Source organism: Blennius ocellaris (assembly GCF_963422515.1).
Source record: "Blennius ocellaris genome assembly, chromosome: 5".
Lineage (NCBI taxonomy): Eukaryota > Metazoa > Chordata > Actinopteri > Blenniiformes > Blenniidae > Blennius > Blennius ocellaris.
The window spans coordinates 24687510-24708795 of record NC_137654.1 but is presented as its reverse complement, the minus strand read 5'-3'; the positions used below and the strand labels follow the sequence as shown (position 1 = coordinate 24708795).

General features: G+C 42.1%; 1 protein-coding gene across 3 annotated transcripts in view; it reads left to right on the top strand.

Annotated features, from left to right (window-relative positions):
* Window positions 1-7424: 7424 nt before the first annotated feature.
* Window positions 7425-21286, top strand: part of scube3 (signal peptide, CUB domain, EGF-like 3) — an 84860-nt gene continuing 70998 nt past the window's right edge. For all 3 annotated transcript variants that reach the window (XM_080496645.1, XM_080496644.1, XM_080496643.1), the window contains exon 1: window positions 7425-7810. In XM_080496645.1, the coding sequence (XP_080352771.1) occupies window positions 7711-7810 (100 nt within the window). In that variant the 5' untranslated portion in view covers window positions 7425-7710. The remainder of the gene's footprint in view (window positions 7811-21286) is intronic.

Genomic DNA, 21286 nt, shown 5'->3' with positions numbered 1-21286 from the left:
ATGTGATGGTGAAAGAACTGGTGCGACCTGTTTTTCATCTCCAGGTTTTGGCCTCTATAGAAGATCCCTGCCGCTCAGGACGGCTCATTTACGAGCCGACGGGCTCTCTGAAAGATCACTGCTGCAGGCTTTCAGAAAACTATAACTCTACTCTTTTCTGTAATCTCATGTTAAGTTCACCTGCTATGACAATATCGGGCTCAATTTGAAATACATTATTCTGAATAGGTGTTTACCTCGGGGTTTAACTGTGACGTTCGTTAGAAAACATAACTTTCTGTCGAATACCAAAAGAGTGTCACTCCCCAGAGTTTCCACCACTTTACTGGTTATGTTTGGAAGTTACGACACTTGACTCATCCGTAATTACAAGTGGTCATAACATTAAGGTATGCTCTTTCTAAATGGCTGCGTCAAAGCCAAGTGCCACTTGGCATCATTGTTGTGATTGCTTGAGCCCTGCCCTGCCGTACTACTTCAGTTCATTAAAAGTTGTTGCCTTCATCACACCCACAATATTTTCCCAGCATGGGTTTGGATGCAGTGTCTGATTTGCATATTGTACAAACAGAATATTTTTACATGTTTGGTTATGTTCTCCCAAGGAAGTACACCTCAGATCAGTATTTGTCAGTGGGGAACTTTTAACAAGTACCAAGTAAAAATAAAATAAAAAATGTAATCTTGCTTTGAATATCTCAGATGGGAAAAGGTGAGGTGCATGTGCATCATTTGCATTTAAGATGAACCAAACACTAGTGTTACTACAAGTGTACTCGGAGGGAAACTATCAGAGGTCTGCTTGTACCAGTTTAGCTTTTTCCGAACATCTTCTTTCTCAGTAAAGCAAAGGGAGGGAGGAAGTAGCTGCACACTGTCAGACGAACACAGGCAGCTTTGTGCTTCTCTCTGGCACGTTGGTATGAGAGGCATCTCTCCTCTCCACCTGACAGGAGACCTGATTGATGAGGACTCTGTCACAGCACCGGCCACTTTCACTCTTGACCTTGTAGGCATCATGGATCAGTTGAAGTGGATGGTGTGCCACTGCAGTGTGCACGCCCCGACCCGGGTAGAGCAGTATAGATGGAATTTGAAACGAAAAGGAAAACACATTTTTGAGAATTTTGATGATCGGGGAGGAGCGGTGTAGTATGTTGGAGGGCTGCAGTAGAGTTAAACGAGGACAAAGTTACAAGACCGTAAGAGGTTATTTGTTACTGACTGGCTCGATAAATAGTTTACAAAGATAAAGCGTGAAGAATGCTGGACCTTGTCTTCAAACCGTTTGATGCATAACATCACTTATTGATTTACGCGATCATTGTCTGACTGATTTAGTTAATAGCATGCAACATTGTGAATACCTGTTTATCAGATTAGGGTGCACGGATTACTGTGTGGAAAAGGGGGTCAAAGTTGGTTGTAATGAATTTGCGAGGGTGGATTCTTAAACAAATGAGAAAAAACTTTATGAGTATCTTAATTGTCACTGTTAAGCAGTGTGATTGGTTTGGTAGGCGGGTGCAACAGCACCTGGATTTCAAACTGCATGTGCTGCACCACCTCAGGGGAGCGACGGTTTGAGCCAGTGATAAGGTGTTTGTCATTGATTGGCCTGCTCGGTGAGAACACATTGTAAATGAAACCACATAATCCGAGACAGAATAGGAACAACCTTAATGAGACATTTGATTGCTGATGAGTTCCCAGTCTGATTATCTGTTTTCATTAGGCGTCAGAGGTTTTCAAACTGTGCGCCTCCTAACGTTTGACAGGAATCAAAACTTTGAAAAAGAAGTCGGCCGCTAGAGGGCAGTCTAGATTCATTGCACAAACAATGGGGCACACTCCCTGGCTGTGGCTGAGAGGCTCATGTCTCACACTGTATGTCAGACAGAAGTTGTGTGTGTGTGTGTGTGTGTGTGTGTGTGTGTGTGTGTGTGTGTGTGTGTGTGTGTGTGTGTGTGTGTGTGTGTGTGTGTGTGTGTGTGTGTGTGTGTGTGTGTGTGTGTGTGTGTGTGTGTGTGTGTGTAGACGTGCTTCCCCCCCCCTCAACATCCCATTCTTATAAACACGCTGCAAACAAAGTCAGACCATGACCCACAGAGGGAAGTGATACTTCTGCATCTTACAATTTACTGGAATCCGAAAGCAGAGTGTGCCAATGATTCATTGTTGTAGCTTTGTTTGCATATTTCTCAATTGTCTTGATGAGTTCTGGCAAATTCCTGACACCACAATCATTTATGAATCAAATGAGGTCATGACAGCAGATAATTTGTTGTTAAAACACTTCACAGGGGAGTCAAGGGCGTCTGCCACAGATCAGGTTTTTACATCCGATATTTAATAATAAACTGTAGGATAATAATTGGATTATTAGAGTGAGGAAGAAGACACTGTTCTCTGTCATTCAGCCAACAGGGAAAATGTTTACTTTGAGTGTTTCTTTCATCAAAGGTTAATAAATGAAAAAAAAAAAGAAAGAAAAAGAAATCTAACTCGGTTTCCATTTTATGACATCATACTTTTATGTCTTTTTAATGCTCTGTCCTTTTCAATGTGGAAAAAATGTTTCTTTTCTTTGCAATAATGAAATTCGGTTCACTTATTAAAAAGTATTTGGTTCAGCTGTTGACCCATGAAACTTCTCATAAACATGGCATTTGTGGGAGAAACTGGATCTTTTGCATTTTTTTGTCTCGTTTTAGCCTTTTCAGACGTTGACGTTGTCTCCAGATTTAGTCTGAGTACATTTTTTTCTACTTCCACTGCATCTGAAGCAAAGAAGCTCCAATCATGAACTGCAGTTTTGTTTTTTTTCTTTCGCTCTCTAGCCCAATTTGCTTTGTCTAGTTCAGCCCAACAGGAAATGATTCAGGTCAGCATACAAGAAAAGAATGTGAAAACTGAAAGGGGGGGCGGGTGATTAGCGGGAAGGTTTTACTCATCAAAAAATGTCACAGTGACCTTTGACCGCAATCATGTGGGACGTCTGAAACGATTTTTAACAGTATTGGAACTTTATTATCTAACTAGACCTGACAAGGATTTTGCCGACCTTGGTGTTTTATGATAAACAGATGAGCTGATTCTTGGAGGCGCACCCTGGGGTTTGTCTCTGCACCAGGTTGGCGAAGATGCAGCGAGACGGTGAGCTCATGGGACTTCCCCACCGTCCCGGTCCTGTTCTGTACTTACCTACTTACATAGTGTCTGTCTGAAAGAGAGGCTCTGAAAGCCCGGGCCCTCGCTCCACTCACGAGCTGCGTGCTGAGGATTAGTGCAGACAAAATGGCACGGAGCTACTGCTGAGTGTGCTGGCGTTTGAGCATGCCCGGCCCAATTCTGTGTCATCAAAAGAGTTTACTTTAAAATATACAGGTATTATCCACCTCTGTGTGTCTCGACTTAAGTGTGCGTGTGTCTTCAGACAGGCAGTAAGCACAGTCATACACTCTGTGCTGTATGATGATGATTGATACTTTGAATGATACAGGCTCGGTGAGGATTAAATATGAGATCTCAGGACAAACTTTTCCCCTCCGTCTCAAACGATCTTGATGAGTCCGTGTGATTATATTGCCAGCGTATTGCACACCGCATCCTCTCCAGTACCTGCACGCTCGCTCACGCGGCCCAAAAGCCATGTGCAAACCTCAGGTAACAAGGTAAGAAACCCTCCGAACCAAGAGCCCATTCAGCACTCATTAGACAATCCTATCTATGGAGAATTGTTTTTCTTTTTTTTGACATGTGGAAATAAATGTTTCGGTTACTCTGGGTGTCTGTGTGAGACACTTTTTTTTCCTTCTCCCCCTTCTGGCTTGATAACTGTATTTCCTTTCTTCTTTCTCTCCCCTCTCATGCTCCCCTTTAGTGCCAGTGACTGGGGCTGTGGTCGGAAGGCATTCCTGGGGCAAGCCCGCAGCCTTACGCTGGGATGCCTGTACTAAAGTGTGGAACTCAGCAAGCCACTCTGCTCCCCTGTGGTGCTGGCATGGTGAGTACCAAGACATCCTGCTGGGCCTGCGGTGGTGTTGGTAACCTCGCATATGAGGAGAGGGGAGAAGAGAAAAAAAAAAAAAGAGGAAAAAGTTCTGCGCTTTTGATGCTCGGCTTTTTCACACATAAATCTTTGAGACAATTGGGTAACATAAATGTCGAACCTGAAGAAAGTAAATGAGGAGCCGAGGTGATGTGTCCCTGTGTATGACCATCTGGAGGAGAGCATTAGGTTCTCTGCAGGGATCCTCATGCCACAGTTCATTAGCATGCACTATAGTACAGTGGAGCCTTCGAACATGCATCCATCTTGCATTTATCTTACGGCAACAGCTGTTGGAGGTTTTAAACAAAAAGTTGAAACAACACCGGCGACAACAACTGCTTACCAGATTTTTTTTTTTTTGCCCTTTTATTTTCCAAAAATGGAAATTTTGGAGTTTCAAAGTATTTTCTTGTTGCAGAGAGACCAGCTGTGACAGTTGTTCAATGTGGTACATATTTCACAAACCCAATCCTGGTTTGTGGAGGAAATTCTTGCAAGTGATTGCCATATGTCTTTTTTTTTGGGGGGGGGGGGGGGGTCCTATAGGTTCAACCAAGGCAGACAGGACTGGAATGAAGACCAAGACAAAAATGTCCAGAAATATTCCATGCAACAAATCATGTGCTTTTTAATATGGATGGATGGCCAGCAAATAAAAAACAAACAAAAACAAATGGCATCTTGAAGGTGTTCTTTTTGAAATGAAAATACTAAAAGTGAAGTTTGCTCATTGCAGATTCTGCTCATTTTGCAGCAAACCTCACAGGCATGCAGTGAAAAAGATTGATCTCAATAATAATTTAACTTATGGTATATGAGAGCTTCTCACTGCTCTCTGGACACACCCTCACTCTCTCTCCACCCAGTGTGTAGCCTTTTCATGACGAGGATCATAAATTAAACATTGCCTGGGTTTCCCTCATGTGTCTGTAGGTGTAAAAATAGCCTGGCTTGGTGCACAGTGTAATGCCCGTGCACGGCCCCTCTGCCTTTAATGAAGTGCTACCATGAAAAGTGCACTGATCCTCCAGTGTGACTTGTGCTCACAGACTCTGTGGCAACTGTGTGCTGACTTTCTCAAACTCCCACAGTGACTCTGAGCTCATTTGGTTATACAAGTGCTCACAATTACCCTGAGATTTGGACACAGGGACATGAGATATTTCCATATCCCTGACGGATGTTATTTTAATTACAGCGAACTGCTTGACTTTGCGCTGTGGATTTACATGTTTTTTCTTCTCCCGTGGATGCTAAGGGGGATTTTTTTTTTTTTTTGGAAGGTTATTCTCTTGTACTGAATCGCTCATTTATTGAGGCCCTTATTTTCTGGCAAAACATGGGAAGCCATATTAAATTACACTGTTTATGAACCATCTGTCTTTGAATCTGAGATTATTACAAGCTCACAAGCAATCTTTAAAGCACAGGTGACAAAACTCTGATAAGATACAAGATAATAAAAAATTATCCTCTCTCCTCCCGTTCTGCCCGGGGCAATTTCACACTGGGTGTTTCAAAAATCCTCGGCATCATCTGAAGAAAGCAGTGTTATTATCTCCAATCAGCCTCATTGTGAGACCCTAATTATCTTTGATTGAGGGAAAAAAAAATGCACGTGGGAGCAGGAGTGATAATTATAGGGTGGAATCTGCTCCAGCGTCGAAAAATGCAAACATAAATGCATCAACACAGCTGATTAATTTAGGTGATAATGCGGAAGGAAGGAGCAGGTGTGCAGATACAGATGCTTCTTCCTCTGCAGGACTCTCCCTGAACACAAATGTTTCATGTGTCATTGCTGGTGAAATGCGGCGCGGTGGCTCAGTGGGTTGTGCTCCTGGTATTATAAGAAGGGTCTGTTTTGATTCATGTAACACCTCAAGCTTCATCCCTCTTCGGGTCTTGGGGGTAATGGTGTGCAAAGAGTAACTCATGATCAGCGCTTCACAGGGATGGCGACTGATGGAGCATCTTTACCTTGCGATTCGCCTTCAAAGCTAGAAAGATGGGAAATGGTGCAAAAAGATTGCAATATTTTAAGAAATATTGCCTGGAAATGTTCCGTTGTTTTTCAACAACATGTTTCAAAATATAATTTGCATCCAGGTTTTTGTTTTTGGTTCCTTTATCAGATGATTCTGGTTAAACTGTCACTAATGCTCCTGCAAACAGTGGTATATTCTATCTGATTATACCTGAATAAATTAATGTATCATCCTATATTATTACATCTCGTGTCATAGAAAAAAGTGAAATTCATATGCACATTTTCAAGCAAGTCACAGGTTCATTGGATTCCAGCTCCTATTTCAGGTTCAGATGAGCTTCAACATGGATTGAAATTGCTTTGGGTCTCAAATTGACCTTGAAATGAGGATCATATGCAAGGGAATCAGTTGATGTATGAAAAAAAAGAGATTTCATTTCATCACATTCGATACGTTTTGCAATTTATTGCTTGAGTGTGTGTGAGTTGAACCTCCAACTTCAGCAAGTGTGCAGACATGACTCATTTATTTTCAGATTTTCTTCGCATAATTGAAAGAATGACCTCATCCTGCGTGTTATTGAATAGTTTTGTGTTATTTGACTGTTTACACTGAGTTTTCTTTAATGGGAAAAAAAAAGAAGATATGCTATTGGTTATTGTGTTTTTGCAAAACATACATAAGGTTGCAGACATCATTTCTGCACCGAACTCGTGAAAACAGGCACTTATTGGTTTGTTATTGGTTAGTTATGGACTGGATGAGTTCCACAGTCTGAGAACAAAATGCAATCTCCAGGCCATTACTTTTTCCATCCAAGTCATTTATAAACTCATCCGCCTTCTTGTTCTCTTTTTTCCCCCCGGTGTCTATGGCCACTCTGTCCGTTACTAAAACTTCTCTCTCTCTCTCTCTCTCTCTCTCTCTCTCTCTCTCTCTCTCTCTCTCTCTCTCTCTCTCTCTCTCTCTCTCATTATTATTATTATTATTATTATTATTATTATTGTGCAGGTGGCACAAAGTCCGGGCGACCACGCGCGCGCGCGGCGTTGCACATGGTAAATGTCCACTTTGAGCCACTCAGGCAGCACCTGTGCGTGAAAAAGACAAGGAGAGAGAGAGGGACAGAGAGCGAGAGAGCGAGAGAGCGAGAGAGCGAGAGAGAGAGAGAGAGAGAGAGAGAGAGAGAGAGAACAGTCCGGAGCGCAGCGCAGCGCAGCGCAGCGCGGACGCTCCTTCGTCTCTCCTCCCCCTTTAGACCCCGCCGCCACTGCACTCCCATCTCTCCCTCTTTTCCTCCCCCTCCCTCTTCTCTCTCTCTCTCTCTCTCTCTCCCCCCGTTTCTTAAATTGACATTGGTCTGGCTCGAAACATGATAACAGAAAAGCCTTCCTCCGCTCCGCGCCGTCGGGCAGTCCTCCTCAACCCCGATCACTTCCAACTCACATAAGCGTCAAGAGGAAAAAAAAAAAAAAGAGGGATCGCACAGGATCCTGTCAGCCGGGGAATAACAAGAGACCTTTACACCACACACACACACATCTATATATATATATATATACACACACACACACACACACACAGACACTCTCTCACACACACCCTTATATGTGCTCCTGCGCATCGTAGATCTTTAGAAAGTGTTGAACTCCAGTGAAAGTGAACATGTATGTGCAGGCTTTGATACGCGCCAGCCTGGGATTTGTAGGTTTCTGCCTTGTCGCCTTTGTCCAACAGTCAGCTTCAGGAAGTAAACCCACGCAAGGTAAGTTTTCACCTTTAAAAAAAAAACGTAAAATATAGTCTTTATTTATCCCAGTGTGACTGAGAAGTAAGTAGTTAAATTGATGCTTACCTTATTAAGATGTGTTTATTGGCTGGTGGTGTTTGTGTGAATGATTGTGCATTGAAATGAGTGAAAAGTGGAACATTTCTTAAATTAATGAGGAGAAGTTAAGTTTTTTTTTTTTTTGGAGACTTTGATCCATCAGTTTTCTCTCTCTTTGATTCAAGCAGAAGCCTTCTGTTGATTCGGCGCCTTATTTCTCAGTCATTTAATTGCTTTTTTGTTGTGTCAGTGTGCTCAGTTGCTTATCTTCTTGCAGACTTGCCAAAGCAGAAGAGAGGGAGAAAGAGAGAGAGAGAGAGAGAGAGACATAATAAGGCTCAAATGAAGTTGCACTGAGAGTTTGCTGCTGTCAGAGAAAAAGCAGTTGTCTTTGATCTTCCCACAGTATCAGGCAGTGTGAACAGTTATGTTCCATAGCTAAATCCTGCAGGTAAATGTAGTGAGACTACCAGGAGGTATTTGTCACAGTTCAGACAAGTATTTGACACTGAGCTGCAACACACACATGGAGGAGCCTCTGTCTGTCAGACACTGCAGCTACAGTACTGTCCTGCCCAGCTGGCTGCCCTCTTGCTCCCCTTTTTTTTTCTTGAAAGAAATGATTCAGACCAGACAAGGGCAGTCTGAATTAAACAAAACAACCAAAAAAACCCCCCAAACTCTGGCACCTTATGCAGGACAGACATGGTGTTCCACATTTGGTTTCTCAGCCTACTCTGCCTTCTCTTTGCAGGTTTTCATCACTTAATTTTCCCACAATACAAATGCCAAGGCAGGGCTGCCAGAAGTATTTGCATGCAAAGACACATCATGGGTTCTGTGTGAGTGTCGACTGTGGTCGGTGATGTTTTGCACTCACAAAAAGACATCTCTCCGGCGGTCGACAAGGCAAAAAGAGAAAGGGGGTGGGTGACTATTTTGCATCCTGGGTGGTCTGCCCCCACTTGTGGGAAAACTCAATATTTACATTTTGCAATTAGAACTACTTTTTTCTCACTTTATTTTCCACAACATCGATTACACACTTCCTTGTAGCGTGGTATGCTGCCGTGTGAGAGTGGGACTCTAATGGCATGCACCTGTTTGTTGGTCACCGAGTGAAACGCAGTGGATGTCCACTCGAGAGGCTTCTCCTCCAGTTCCTGTTTATCATTGCAAGTGGAGCAGCTCTGCAGTGACACATTATCTGTGTTTGCCTCTGAAGTTATTTGTGAGCATATTTTTGAGTCCAACTGCAAATAAATACGGTGCTTGATGTCTGTGGCAACTCTGTGGCACTGATGGCTCTGCAGGCTCTGAGGAATTTGGAAAAAAATAGAGAAATGAACAATGACTGGGAGAAGAAAATTAAACAAAACAGTATTTGGCAGCTTAATATTTATTCATTGCAGATGTTGTCGCTCATCAGTGCCAGTCTCATCAGTCACTACTCAAGAAAACAAAGTGTGACGAGTGAGAGAAGAGTTGAGGACAGTGGCGAGAATGACAAAAGGAGGGAAAAAACGAGAGACCGGAGAGATTAAATGTGCAGAGAGGAGAAGGTTTCTTGGTGAGCGAGCAGCAACAAGCAAGGAAAAGGGAGCGAAAGAGGGGAGCCATAGACGTCATGGCAAATCACTTTCCCTCGAACAGAGTCAGGAGCTCTTTGCTAATGCAGCAGCACCAAGGCAACGGTTGGTGTGGGGCTGACATGCTGCTGTGACTGGCTGTGTTGGTGTAACCTCTGCTCCGGGGCCTGGGGGTCTAAAGACGCCGGGCTGCTGGAGCGGGGAGGAAGGCCACATGCAGGCCCTGACACACTGTGGGAACCAAGCAGCCTTGGCAATATGAGGCCCAAGTGATGGGGAGGCTTACCTAGAGATGCTGCCCGAGTCTCCACTGTAAGCAAGATGGGAGGGAAGAAGAAATCCCCCAACTCTCGCTCGCTCACCCCTTTTTCTCTCTCTCTCTCTCTCTCTCTCTCTCTCTCTCTCTCTCTCTCTCTCTCTCGCTTTTTTCAGCCAACTCCTGCTTTGTTTGCTTTGTTCTCGCTTCCTCTCCTTTGCGCTTAATGAAGTAGCTGTGCTTTTTCTCTGTCAAACACAAGCAACGACGGCATTACACCCACCGTGTCAAAAGGACTCCCTGTCAGCCAGTCTGCTAATTATATTTTTTGCGACCCAAAAAAAAAGCAAAAAAAGCTGTGCTGTGTTCTGCTCCCGTCACCCCTTTTCTGCAGACCTGTCCGGGCCATTTTTGTTGCTTAATAAGAAGCCTGGTTGTGTGCCGCAGTTGTGAGTGAGCATGAGTAAGTGTCAGTGTATGCATGTATGCTGCAGGAACCGGGAGCGAGTGCTTAGGCTGAGTCTGGACTAATTTGGACCGGTCTTTGAAACAGTATGTGAAGCCACATGAAAGAACCGTTTAAATGCAGCTTCTTCTTCGTCTTCTATCACTTTGGCCTTGAACTTATCCGAGAGTGTTTTGTTCAGCTGAAACAAAGAAGAGGGAAGAAAAAAACAACTACCTTAGCCAGAGACTGTGCCACAGTCTTCTAAATACATAGCCATCGAAATAGATGTCTCTTTCATCGTCTTCACCTCTTTTGTTCCCAATACCTGTGTTGTTTCTGCATTTCCCCCCGGAATCTTGACAAGCTCTTGCAGGGGTATTTGATGAGCTGTAACACTTATCCCCTCAGACACTGTATGTTCCTTGAAACAAGCAGTCGCTAAAGTCCATATTGGTCCGCCGAGGTGCCTGGGACTGTTTTTGGCAAAGCAATTTGTAACAACCGGAGACTGGAAGATGTTTTCAGGTCATCCAGGAAGACAAGACTTCTTATGTCATGAATGAGCTGCTCTGTGACTTTGACACATCAAGGGCATTGCACATCAGCATAATACTGTTTGGATTACATGTTGGCTAGACCCTTCCCACAACTTCTCACCCAACCCAAATAAATCAGATGACCCATAGATACCTTCTTTTTTTTTTTTTCTTTTACCTTCTAGATAAAACTAGCTCTTGTGATACGAGCCGAGCTTGTCTCGGTCTGTCTTCCTGCTCCGCAGCAGGCATGCAGTGTCAGATAGTCGTGTTCTCGTTATGATCAGAGAGTCTGAGGCAGGTTGAGCCTCGGGGTAGCCCCCGGTCACTCGCGGATGAGTGGGTGGAGGGGACCGATCCGGCTTCACTTTACCACTCAGCAGACACAACCGAGAAAGGATCTGCCAGACGAGTGGTGCTCCAGTCCCACTGTACGTGTTATTACAGAGCAACCGAGAGAGCAGAGAGATTATTATCTTGGCATTACTTGAGTGGTGAAAACACTTGATAACAATTCTGACCGAGAGCAATGCGGAATGAATCACGGAGACGACTTTGATCTTTGGGTGTGTTGCGAGGATAAGTGAATGTGTATGACTGCGATGAGTGATTTTAGACTGGATATTAATGATTGCACTTAGCAGGCAGAAGTGCTTTCACTTCCCAAGATGAGACTCCATTATAGCATAAATCCTTTCAGAAAAGGAGGCTCAGCTCCATTGTGAAAAGTCTTTAATTCTCCGGATTCTGTGTGGCCATGCTGTAGCTTTGATACAAGCATTTTAATTTCATTTTAACACGGGCTGCGGGGTGACAACATGTTTACAGGCACATGTCAAGTCAAAGCTTTGACCTGAGGCGATTCAATGAGGCTTCGTTCTGGACAGCTGCTCACTTTCATCCTGCCCGATGGAATTCAAAACCAAGATATTTTTCCTCTCTGCAGCTGAGTGAGAAAGCTTCTGGCCTTAAAGGACCTGTCCTCCCTACTCAAGGTCTCCAAATGAGTTTTTTGAAGTTCTCACCAAATGATTATATTTAGTCAATATATCTCCGCTGGTATTTCTTTTTTGTCATGAGATACGTATTTAAATCCACTAAAGTTGCCATAACCACTCTAAATATCAATGTTTTTGTGGTTTTTGGCAATAATTAAAGAACTACTATCAGAAATCGGAAACATATTCTAATTTTATTCTTTTGCATTAAGCATGGATCAATTAGCTTGATCCATGCTTGAGTATCGACAGCAGCTGGTGAGCGCAGCTTTGAAGAAAATTGCCATGAGCACATGGGACCGGATTGTCTGTCAGATGGTTACAAAACGCACCTATAAGAACATCTGAAGCTCACTAATTAATACATTTAACCTTGTTTCATTAATCCTGACTGGTACCCTGCTTAATTCTCAGCTGGTTGCTTGGTAACTGCTGGAAGCCACGGACCAGTTTGACGCGTAACTCCTCAGATGAGCTGAATCGTTTCTCTTACACTTTGACTTTGGTGCTGGATGAAGCAAACACGTCAATTAGTGAGCTTAAGAGCTGCAATGCAGGTGGGAATTAATGAAACCCAACTCCCTTTTGTTTTCTTTTCTTTTTTTGTAAGATTCTTGATGTTGAGCTCAGCAAAACCAAAAGAACCAATAGACGGCATACGTTACAAAATCCTGCCCCCTAAAAAGCATATGTTCTTTGCTGGTCGGCTCTGGTCTGATGTTGGTTTACATGAGGTGGCACCCTCAAACCAGCACCAAAAACACACCCTATTGTTATCATGTAGAGTTTTGTGTCTCTGTGTCTCTTTGGTGTCTATAACTAAGAACACAAAAGTCAGGAGAGGACTGCGGAATATGTTTGTGGTTATCGTGTGGCCACAATTTCCAATGCTTCTTTCATTTATATATCTCTTTAATGACTTTTCATCCCATTAGCTACCTGCACTTGGTGAAATTGAACTATTACCTTCTTGCCTTTTGCTCTTTATGCAAACGGTATGAATGCTGGGTCACAGCCGAGCAAAATCATAACTGGAGGACAGTGCAAATTCCCTGTTGCTGCCCAGGGGAACCCATCAACGATTGAGACCCCTCTGTCATGGCACCTTTTCTCCGTTCCTCGAGCGGAAAATCACTTTATCAGCAGCTAGCGAGGCCCTTGTGACCACTGTTTGTCACCTCATTTAGAAGGGTTGCCGAGCTGACAAAGCTGCAGAATTCAGGTGCAGCGGGAACGGAGAGAAATTCTCTTTAGGACACTTTCCTGAGAACACAGGGACGACAGATTTGTATGCGACACCGGCATCCAGTTGTAGAAAACTTTTAAACCTGCGTGGATGCTTGTTTAGAGCTTGTTTATTTAGCACAGCTTTAATTTGAACAATATGTTCCCAATGAGGCCTGTGATGCTTCTCTCAACTGTCGCACTGTGGTTAAAATTAGAAAACTGTCCCTCCCCTGCTCCCATCGCGTCCCCTCTTTCCCCCTCACCCTGTCAGTGGCCTTTGTTCCTGTGCAGATGCAGCACGGTGCCGACAACGTCCCTGTTGGTTTCGGGGGAGGATAGAGTCAGTGCTGATGGCTCTATAACCCCCCCACCCGGTATTAGACTCACCTCGAGAGCTCCCTTCTCAAGTGCTGATGGCTCAGTGAGGAGCCTCGGTGCCGTCCCTCAGCCAGCTGCAGCGGCTCTTGGATCATTAATCCTCTAACCCCCCACCACAGAGCCTACATTTGTTTTTCTGTTCCATTACTCACTGATTGGGGACCGTGTGATTCAAGTGAGGATATCAGTGGGACTGTCATCCCCACCGTCTGTACTTTCTTTACAAACCCACCATCCTTCCTCCTCGCTCTTTTCCGCACTCCTTCCGCTGACCTCTCAGCTGAATAATGGGGCTGCGTCTGTCTTTGAGAGTTTGGCGGGGTCAGAGAGGGACGTCATTAGGCTGGTCTGCGGTGGTCAGCGTTGTTGGAGGGGGGTTGGGGGTCAGAGAGAGCCTTGTTTACAGACTGCGTGTTTACATTCCTGATGGTGAGCGCCAGCTTTGGAGACTGCTGGAAGTGAAAGGAAATGCTCTTATTCTGCTTAGTAATGGAAAAATCCAGCCCAATACATCAAGGAATCCAGATGAGGAAAAAAAAAAAAAAGGCCAAGTTATTTATTTGGTGGGTTTTGGCCAGTGCATTCTGGGTAGAATGGGGGGATGACTTCACAGACGAATCTGAGACTTCCTAAATGGACAGAGACGTGGGGGGGTGGAAGCATTTGATCTTCTGCAGTATTTAGTCACCCCCAGTGAACTCCAGGTATAAATTTATCGCAGACTGTAACAGCTCAGTTTGTTGATTAATGGCAGATTGTTGCTCAGGGCTTATTTATTTACAATCATTGCGGCATCCATCATGCAGGCTTTCAGGGTTGCGTCTAATTAATGTTTTTGTTGTTGATTATTTCATCCCAAATTTTCTTCATTTATCATGTTCTGTTTGAACTGCGAACGAATAACAAACAATACAAATGACAAATCTTGATCTTTCCACCCTGCAGAACAAAGCCCAGATTTTAATGTTTCTGAAGAAAACAGGAGATTGGGAGATCTGCAATGTGCTTGATACACAATATTATACAAGAATTCTTTTTTGCGATTTAATGTACAAGGTCACACTGGAAATTCATAGTGAATCTCAAAAGTCACAACCGGAAAACATTTTAAATAATCCACATGAAGTCAATTTTCTTACCTTGTTCTGTTTCATGCAGCTTTCTGCTGATCTTGTTAAATGAGATTGTATCCATGTAATTATATGCACATTAATGGCATGGGCAGATCCTGACATGCTTTGGCATCAACCAGTAATTTAGCTGAGTGGTTGTCAAATAGTTGAAATTTGAGAAATGGAAAATGCTGCTTTTACGGGACATTTTTATAATCATACAAGCCTATTCAGAGTCACTAAAAGAGGGGGTGTCTGACTGACCAATTACGCGTTGAGTTTAGTCTATAATTTAGTTGATGAATGATAGCTTTTAGAAATGAACATGGAAACAAGGCTAGGTCAAAAGTTGTCTCATTTTGTGTACCTCCCCTGCTTACTTTTGCTATTTTGACAGTTATGACTACCTGGGTGGTAAAGTCATGAAGGTCAAAGAGACAAGCGACAAAAACTGAATGCTCAAAATGCAAATGCAGGATTCTTCTGCTGCACCACAATGTAGTTTTCATATTGCATGAAAGACAAAAGCTCTGATTTAAAATTAAATTTGGCAAATATAGCTGCCGCTTTTTGGTAAATGACTATCAAATGTTGGGCTAAATGCAAAAGGGTAGTAGTGTCTGATTTCAGATGATTGTAAATCGACACAAATCCGATTGTATTAAAAGAAAGATTAAAAGATCCAACACATGAAACAAGAACAGCTTAGAAACACAGCTAACCCAAACCCACACACAACTTTTTATAGTTATTTTTATATGTAGTGAAATAAGGAAAATATTTCACAATTTGCTGGTTTTAAAAGGAAGGATCCTGATGGCTGAAAGCTCTGATGAAAGCAATCGGTTGATGCAAATCAAACATCCTTCAGTCAGTAGTATTAATTCTATGTTAGGTTAAACATATATGCCTCATTAAACAAAATATAATGTGACAAATGATGAAAAATTCATATCTTAATTCTTCTTGTTTCCCACCCCAAATAATTTCCCCACTATTCTCTTCTTGTAAAGCAGTGTAAAATGTCTGATTACTCATCCTGCACTGGAAGGAATTTCTTCATTTTGTGTCTGTCTGTGTCTAAAAAGCACATACAATGTTGACTTCTAAAAGTGTTCCACAAAATATTTAGATCTACAGAAATCAAATGTCAAAGATAGTTTTACAAGCTGCTTTGTTCTTGACCTGCATGTGGCTCGGTTGGTTGGTCCTCTTCCAATCACGTCACATCCCTCATCTTACTCCGTCTATGTTTCAAAGTATCCTTGTCCTCCATAATTGTGTGACTGAATAAATGATATGACTGTGATGGACTGGTGACCTGTTCACAGGGTTACCCGCCATCACCAGTCGTCTGATGGGATTGGCTCCATCTTCTGGATGGCTGATATGAATCATGAAGTGAAGTGCATAGAAATGTATTAAAGTTTCACTTTTGAAGCTGCAGCATTTGGTTTGATTAGTTAGCCATGTCATTAGTAGTTTCTGGTCCCTGATGGTCTCACATAAAGGCTTTATGCTTGAATAACTAGTTTGTTATTTTCAGCTCTTAGAAAGGTGTGATTGCACTGAATTATTTTGCAAATTAATCAAGGAAATTATTGTTGAATTAAATCAACCGACAAAGTAAATAACAGCTGTTACCTTGAAGGTTTAAGGACTTTTATGTGGACAGTGCAACTGACTGCTTAGCATTTCTTTCTTCTTGAAGGTGAAAGATTTCAGACTTTACCCGCTGATGTCTGCATGAGTGAGGCGTTAGTATAAAGTGACTATGTTCTCTCTCTCTCTCTCTCTCTCTCTCTCTCTCTCTCTCATCTCTCTCTCTCTCCCTCTCTCTCTCTCCTCTCCCTCTCCCTCTCCCTCTCTCTCTCTCTCTCTCTCTCTCTCTCTCTCTCTCTCTCTCTCTCTCTCTCTCTCTCTCTCTCTCTCTCTCTCTCTCTCCATTTGAATAAAGCATATGTCCAGTCAGTTCCAGCCCAGAGAGCTTCACGTTTCCGGGCTGTAGTCGTTAATGCCCGCTTCATAGCTTACACAGAGAACCATTCACTTTATACCTCAGTTTGACAGGAAACAACTAAAAATATCACACTTGTGCTGTAATTGCTACGTTGCCATCTTTATAGTCAGTACTGTATCTGGCTAAAGCAACCACCAATGAATGTAATTGCTGTGTGTCGAGGGGAGAGTGTCATGTCAGTTAGCTGTGGTTGTATAAATATAAGGCATACAGCTGGACTAAGTGCCACCCTTCCCGCATATGAAATACTCTGTATGAGGCCAAGGAGTCATTAACAGTTTGAGGACACATGCCAGGAAGGGTTAAAAAAAAAAAATCACTTGAAGGGTACAAATGAATTTCTTGTCACTTTGGCTGCTAATGTGAAACGGTGACATGCTATGCTCACTTATTCAGTGGGTGTGTGCATTAAACCCCGTGACACTTTTAGAGTGTCATGTCAGGCTCTCGCTGTGCCCTTTTGGTATTACTCTATGATTCACTTAATTACTGTAATAAGTGTTTTCCTTCTGGAGGTGGTCCGGAGGTCTGTGAGTCATACTCTATTAAGGCCACACGTGCATAAGGAGACATGCAGCACCAGATGCTTTGGTCCTACGATCACAATCAAAGAGAATGGCCGTTAGTTATTCACAGAGCCGGAGTTACCTTGGGAAATGTTTTCGAAATCCACTTGCGCTTCAGTCGGCGGTCTCTTAAGCTCATCACTGCCGCTGTTTTGTTGGGAAACACGTGCATGTTATGAAATGTTCACGGAGGCGTTGACAGATTAAAGGACGAGATACAAAGGCTTTGTGAGGTAGTTGAGCCGTTCTAATGACGATGCTGTGAATGCACATCCATTATATATCAGTGTTTGTCTAATACAGAGGGTTACTGTGGAAAAAAATTACCCTTTCAGGGTTTTGTTTTTTTTTCAAACTGCACAAGCTGAGAATTATCTCAAAGCTTTAGGAAAAAGATGAAATAATAGAGGGTTGCCAGTTAAATCAGGAGTCATCCACCATTTTGAAGCTGAAAGCGATTTCAAGGGCACCTGTTAATACAAAAACTACTTGTTCTGAATAATACAAGATACATGTCAGCCTAATGATGATAAATATTCATAGGTGTGAAATATTAACAGTAATGTACTTTGATAGGAGAAAGCACATTCTTTCCATGACTGATGGAGAAGGTACAGGATCCAGTAACATGGTACTTCCTCCCTCCTTTTCAAATATGTTTATATGTTTGCGTTCCTTTTATATTTGAAATGAAATATGCAATTCATTTTGATTTATTCCAGGTTTTGCTCCTAAATATACACCTTTGAAGGCGTAATTACCGGACATTGCGTGTTTTGATTAATTTCAACTGGGAAAGCCAGTTTAGTTACAGATACAAGCTGCAAAATAAATAAAAAAGTGCCTGAAATAACATGATAAAAGACTTTGCTGTAGAGACAGTGGTGTGTTCAGTAAGTGTCTCATATTCAGGTGTTTTAGTTGCTCTGTGCAACAGCGCTGCATGAAAGTCAAAGGAATCTGTGTGGAATACAAGTATTTTATGCAATTAATGAAAACAAGAAGTGATGTGCAGAAAAGAAGAGCTTGATTTAATAAGCTACAAAATTATTTTCCTTTTTTGATATATGTGACATAGTCTGACAACTGTGGTGGTGCTTTTTTTGGAGGATGATTTCTAATCATTCTTCAAGGAAAACACATCATTATCATTCAGTTGCAAAAACAAATGTTAGCAATACGAATTAAAGGCAATAAATTACTTTAGTTGTTTGATTTTTAACAAAGTTGAAAGATTTAACAAAAGCACCTGCAGGACAGCGGATCCTTTATATGGAACGACCTTCAGCAACACTAAAAATTACTTTCTTTTCTTCTTGCAACTCAATAGCAGCTTTCGTTCAACATTCTGTGTCTCTGAAGTGCCAACATTTTGCTGTCTGCTCAATTTATAAGCTATTTCTGCAAAAAAAACAGTTTTCATATTCTTACATCAAAAGTATCTTATTTTCCCCTCGAACTATCAAACCTATTTTTGCAAAAAAAAAAAAAAATGGAGTCCGACCTCTTTTTTTTTGAAGGGATTAAAATGACACAACAAAGTGTAATCATTTATTACTGTCATTAAAACATTACAGCTAACTGACATTGTACATAAACGATTAGTGGGCGTCGGTGATTAAATGGAAGGCATCTAAAGCTCTTTGCACACTTTGACCTATAATCAAGTAGAAGGAATTGATGTGTTTCGACTTGTAAACATGATTTTGCTGCCGTGAGTTTGCATGTTTCTGTCTACTTCTCCCGTCTCTCTCTCTCGGATTAATCTCAGGCTTCATGGTTGGTGGACATGAGCAGGGAGGGACCCGACGGGTTTTTGAAGTTGCAATGATTTTTTTTTTTTTTTAAAGCACAGGATCAGTCTGTGGTCATGATTCCTAAACATTTAGAGTGTGTGAAGGATGAGTGTAAATATCCCGAATGGAAGCAGTGGATATTTTTATTCACAACTTTTTAGAGGGTTGCTGGACAGCCAACAGTGTGTCCCTTCATTAGCTGGAGGGGGATTTGGGCAGGAGCAGTGGTGAGAGGCTAAATTTTGTGTTAATGTTGACGTCTGCATTTCATCAAAACCTTTTTTTTTTTCTTTTTTTTTCAGGAGGTTGGCGAGTCTATTGCCCTGCAAAACTTTAAAAAAAAATAAATAAAAAATCCTTGACATTGTCACAGTTTGTTGTAATAATTGGATATTGTGTTTGTCCTCTGCACAAACAATGCCCTCACATTCAGAGTGACTTTGCATTAATGTGTATATTTGCACATTCAGCGCAATCAATTTGACATCTATTTTGCAACCGAAACGTGTTGCAAAATGCATTCTACACACCAGTGTGATGGTGCAACCGTAAGCTTCGTTTGCACAGGAACTGAGGATGAGTTTTCCTCTAAGATATGCTACATCTTATGTGCACATGTTAAAATTTGCAATGAGTAAGACTTCAATATTTATGAATTTTGGACTTTTCTCAGAGGAAGAGGGAATGGATGCAATACTAAGAATTTTTGGCGAGATAAGTAGATAAATAAAGTTTTTGTGAATACATTTTAAATCATGCATTTATTAATGCTAACGCAGATGCATTGGGAGAAATATCAGAGGCTTGCATTTTTTTCTCTCTCTTGCTTTGTGCAGACTTCAAGTCAGCATGGGGTAAATGATCCAGTTTTACAGACGTGTTGCTCAGCTTTACTACAAACTGAGCTTGCTTGTGAGGTAAAAAAAAATCCTATGGGTCATTTACAACAAATGCAGCGCAGATAAAAGAGGTGCTCTGTTTTCATACAGCCTGCCATTCACACTGCTGCTCTGTACCTGAAGTAATTATCCTGACCTTAACCCCATCCTGCTTAACCGCAACCCAAACTATAGTGTAAGTGTGGTTCTGGGATGGATAATTACAAAACTTTCCTTTGTAATTACACACAGTACGACAAACACTGTGATCCCAGGAACTCATTTTTTATGGCATTGAACCCAGCACCCTTCCTCCTCTGGCACAGGGAGCTCACGAGAATGAAGAATTTCATCTGAAAATGACTTTGACGAGACTTAGCATTTTATTTTTGTTTTGTAACCAGGAATGTTTGCATGTTGCATGAAATCGCTCAGTCATAAATGTTTTCTTCATATATAGTGCTCTTAGAGACTGAATGCATACATAAACATTAATACAAAATTAAGCCAAAAGCAATCAAAACAAAACACACAGGATCTAAATAATTGAAATCCTCACATCCTTGCTACTCCCACCCTCTTAGTTTGTAACATAAGAATAATACAAACATTTATAGATACGTTTTTAAAAAAAAAAAATAGATTACCTGTTTTTTAAACAACAAAATTCACACGATCGAATGTTAGATACAGATTATTACCTTTATTACAATAAATCACATTAAACAGATGAAAAACTTTCCACTTGCCCAGTATTTCTGACTATTATTTCAGAGTTGGCTGCAGGCGGCACTAGTAAAGCAACACCTTTGGGTGTCCCAGCTCCAATCAGTCTATTTCTGTACCTGAAGGAAAGTTGATGGGTTAGGGGGGCAGGTTTGGGGCAAAGCAAACAGCGAGGGTCTCAACACTCAAAGTAAACATTACCCTATGTTTGAACTGCACACCTTCGGCACTACAATTCTCCCACACACTCGCGCTCGCCCCTCTGAGTCTTATTCGTGCTAACACCCCCTTGAGCCGGCCCAGCTAAATACACTGCTTATCCCAGGGCCTTCTCATAAATCAGGGAGGAAAAGCACCTCTGACAAGGTCTCACCTCCACAGCCAGCAGCTCTTAACCGGCAGCTCTTTGCTTACATGTGGGGCCTGCTTTGGACGAAATGGAATAATGTGTTTTCACTGTGACTTTATTAATCGCAACCTCAGAAGCCGTCCGTACGTTTTCATCCTGTAAATTTAATACAATCAATCCCATTTATGCAGCCTGCCTCCCTGCTGCCTCTGTCATGCAGAAATGAAACGTCACCCTCCTCAGAGTGAGGGCACACAATGATGAATCCAGGAATTCACAAGTCTGAGGCATTGGCAAAGTTTAAAGTTTTATTGAGCATATAGTACAGCAGGAAGCAAATCAGTTCCTTCATTATTGTACAACTTGGTTTCATCCTGGGGAATCATTGAGTTCACTATACAGAGGATGTCAGTGGGTTTAAGCACAAGCTCAAGCTGTTTGTGGCTTTAATCTGCTCGAGTGGCTGAACCGGCAGAGAGCAGCAATATTCAAGATGACACATTCCCCGGAGGAAGCTGTTTAAACATTTGAGCA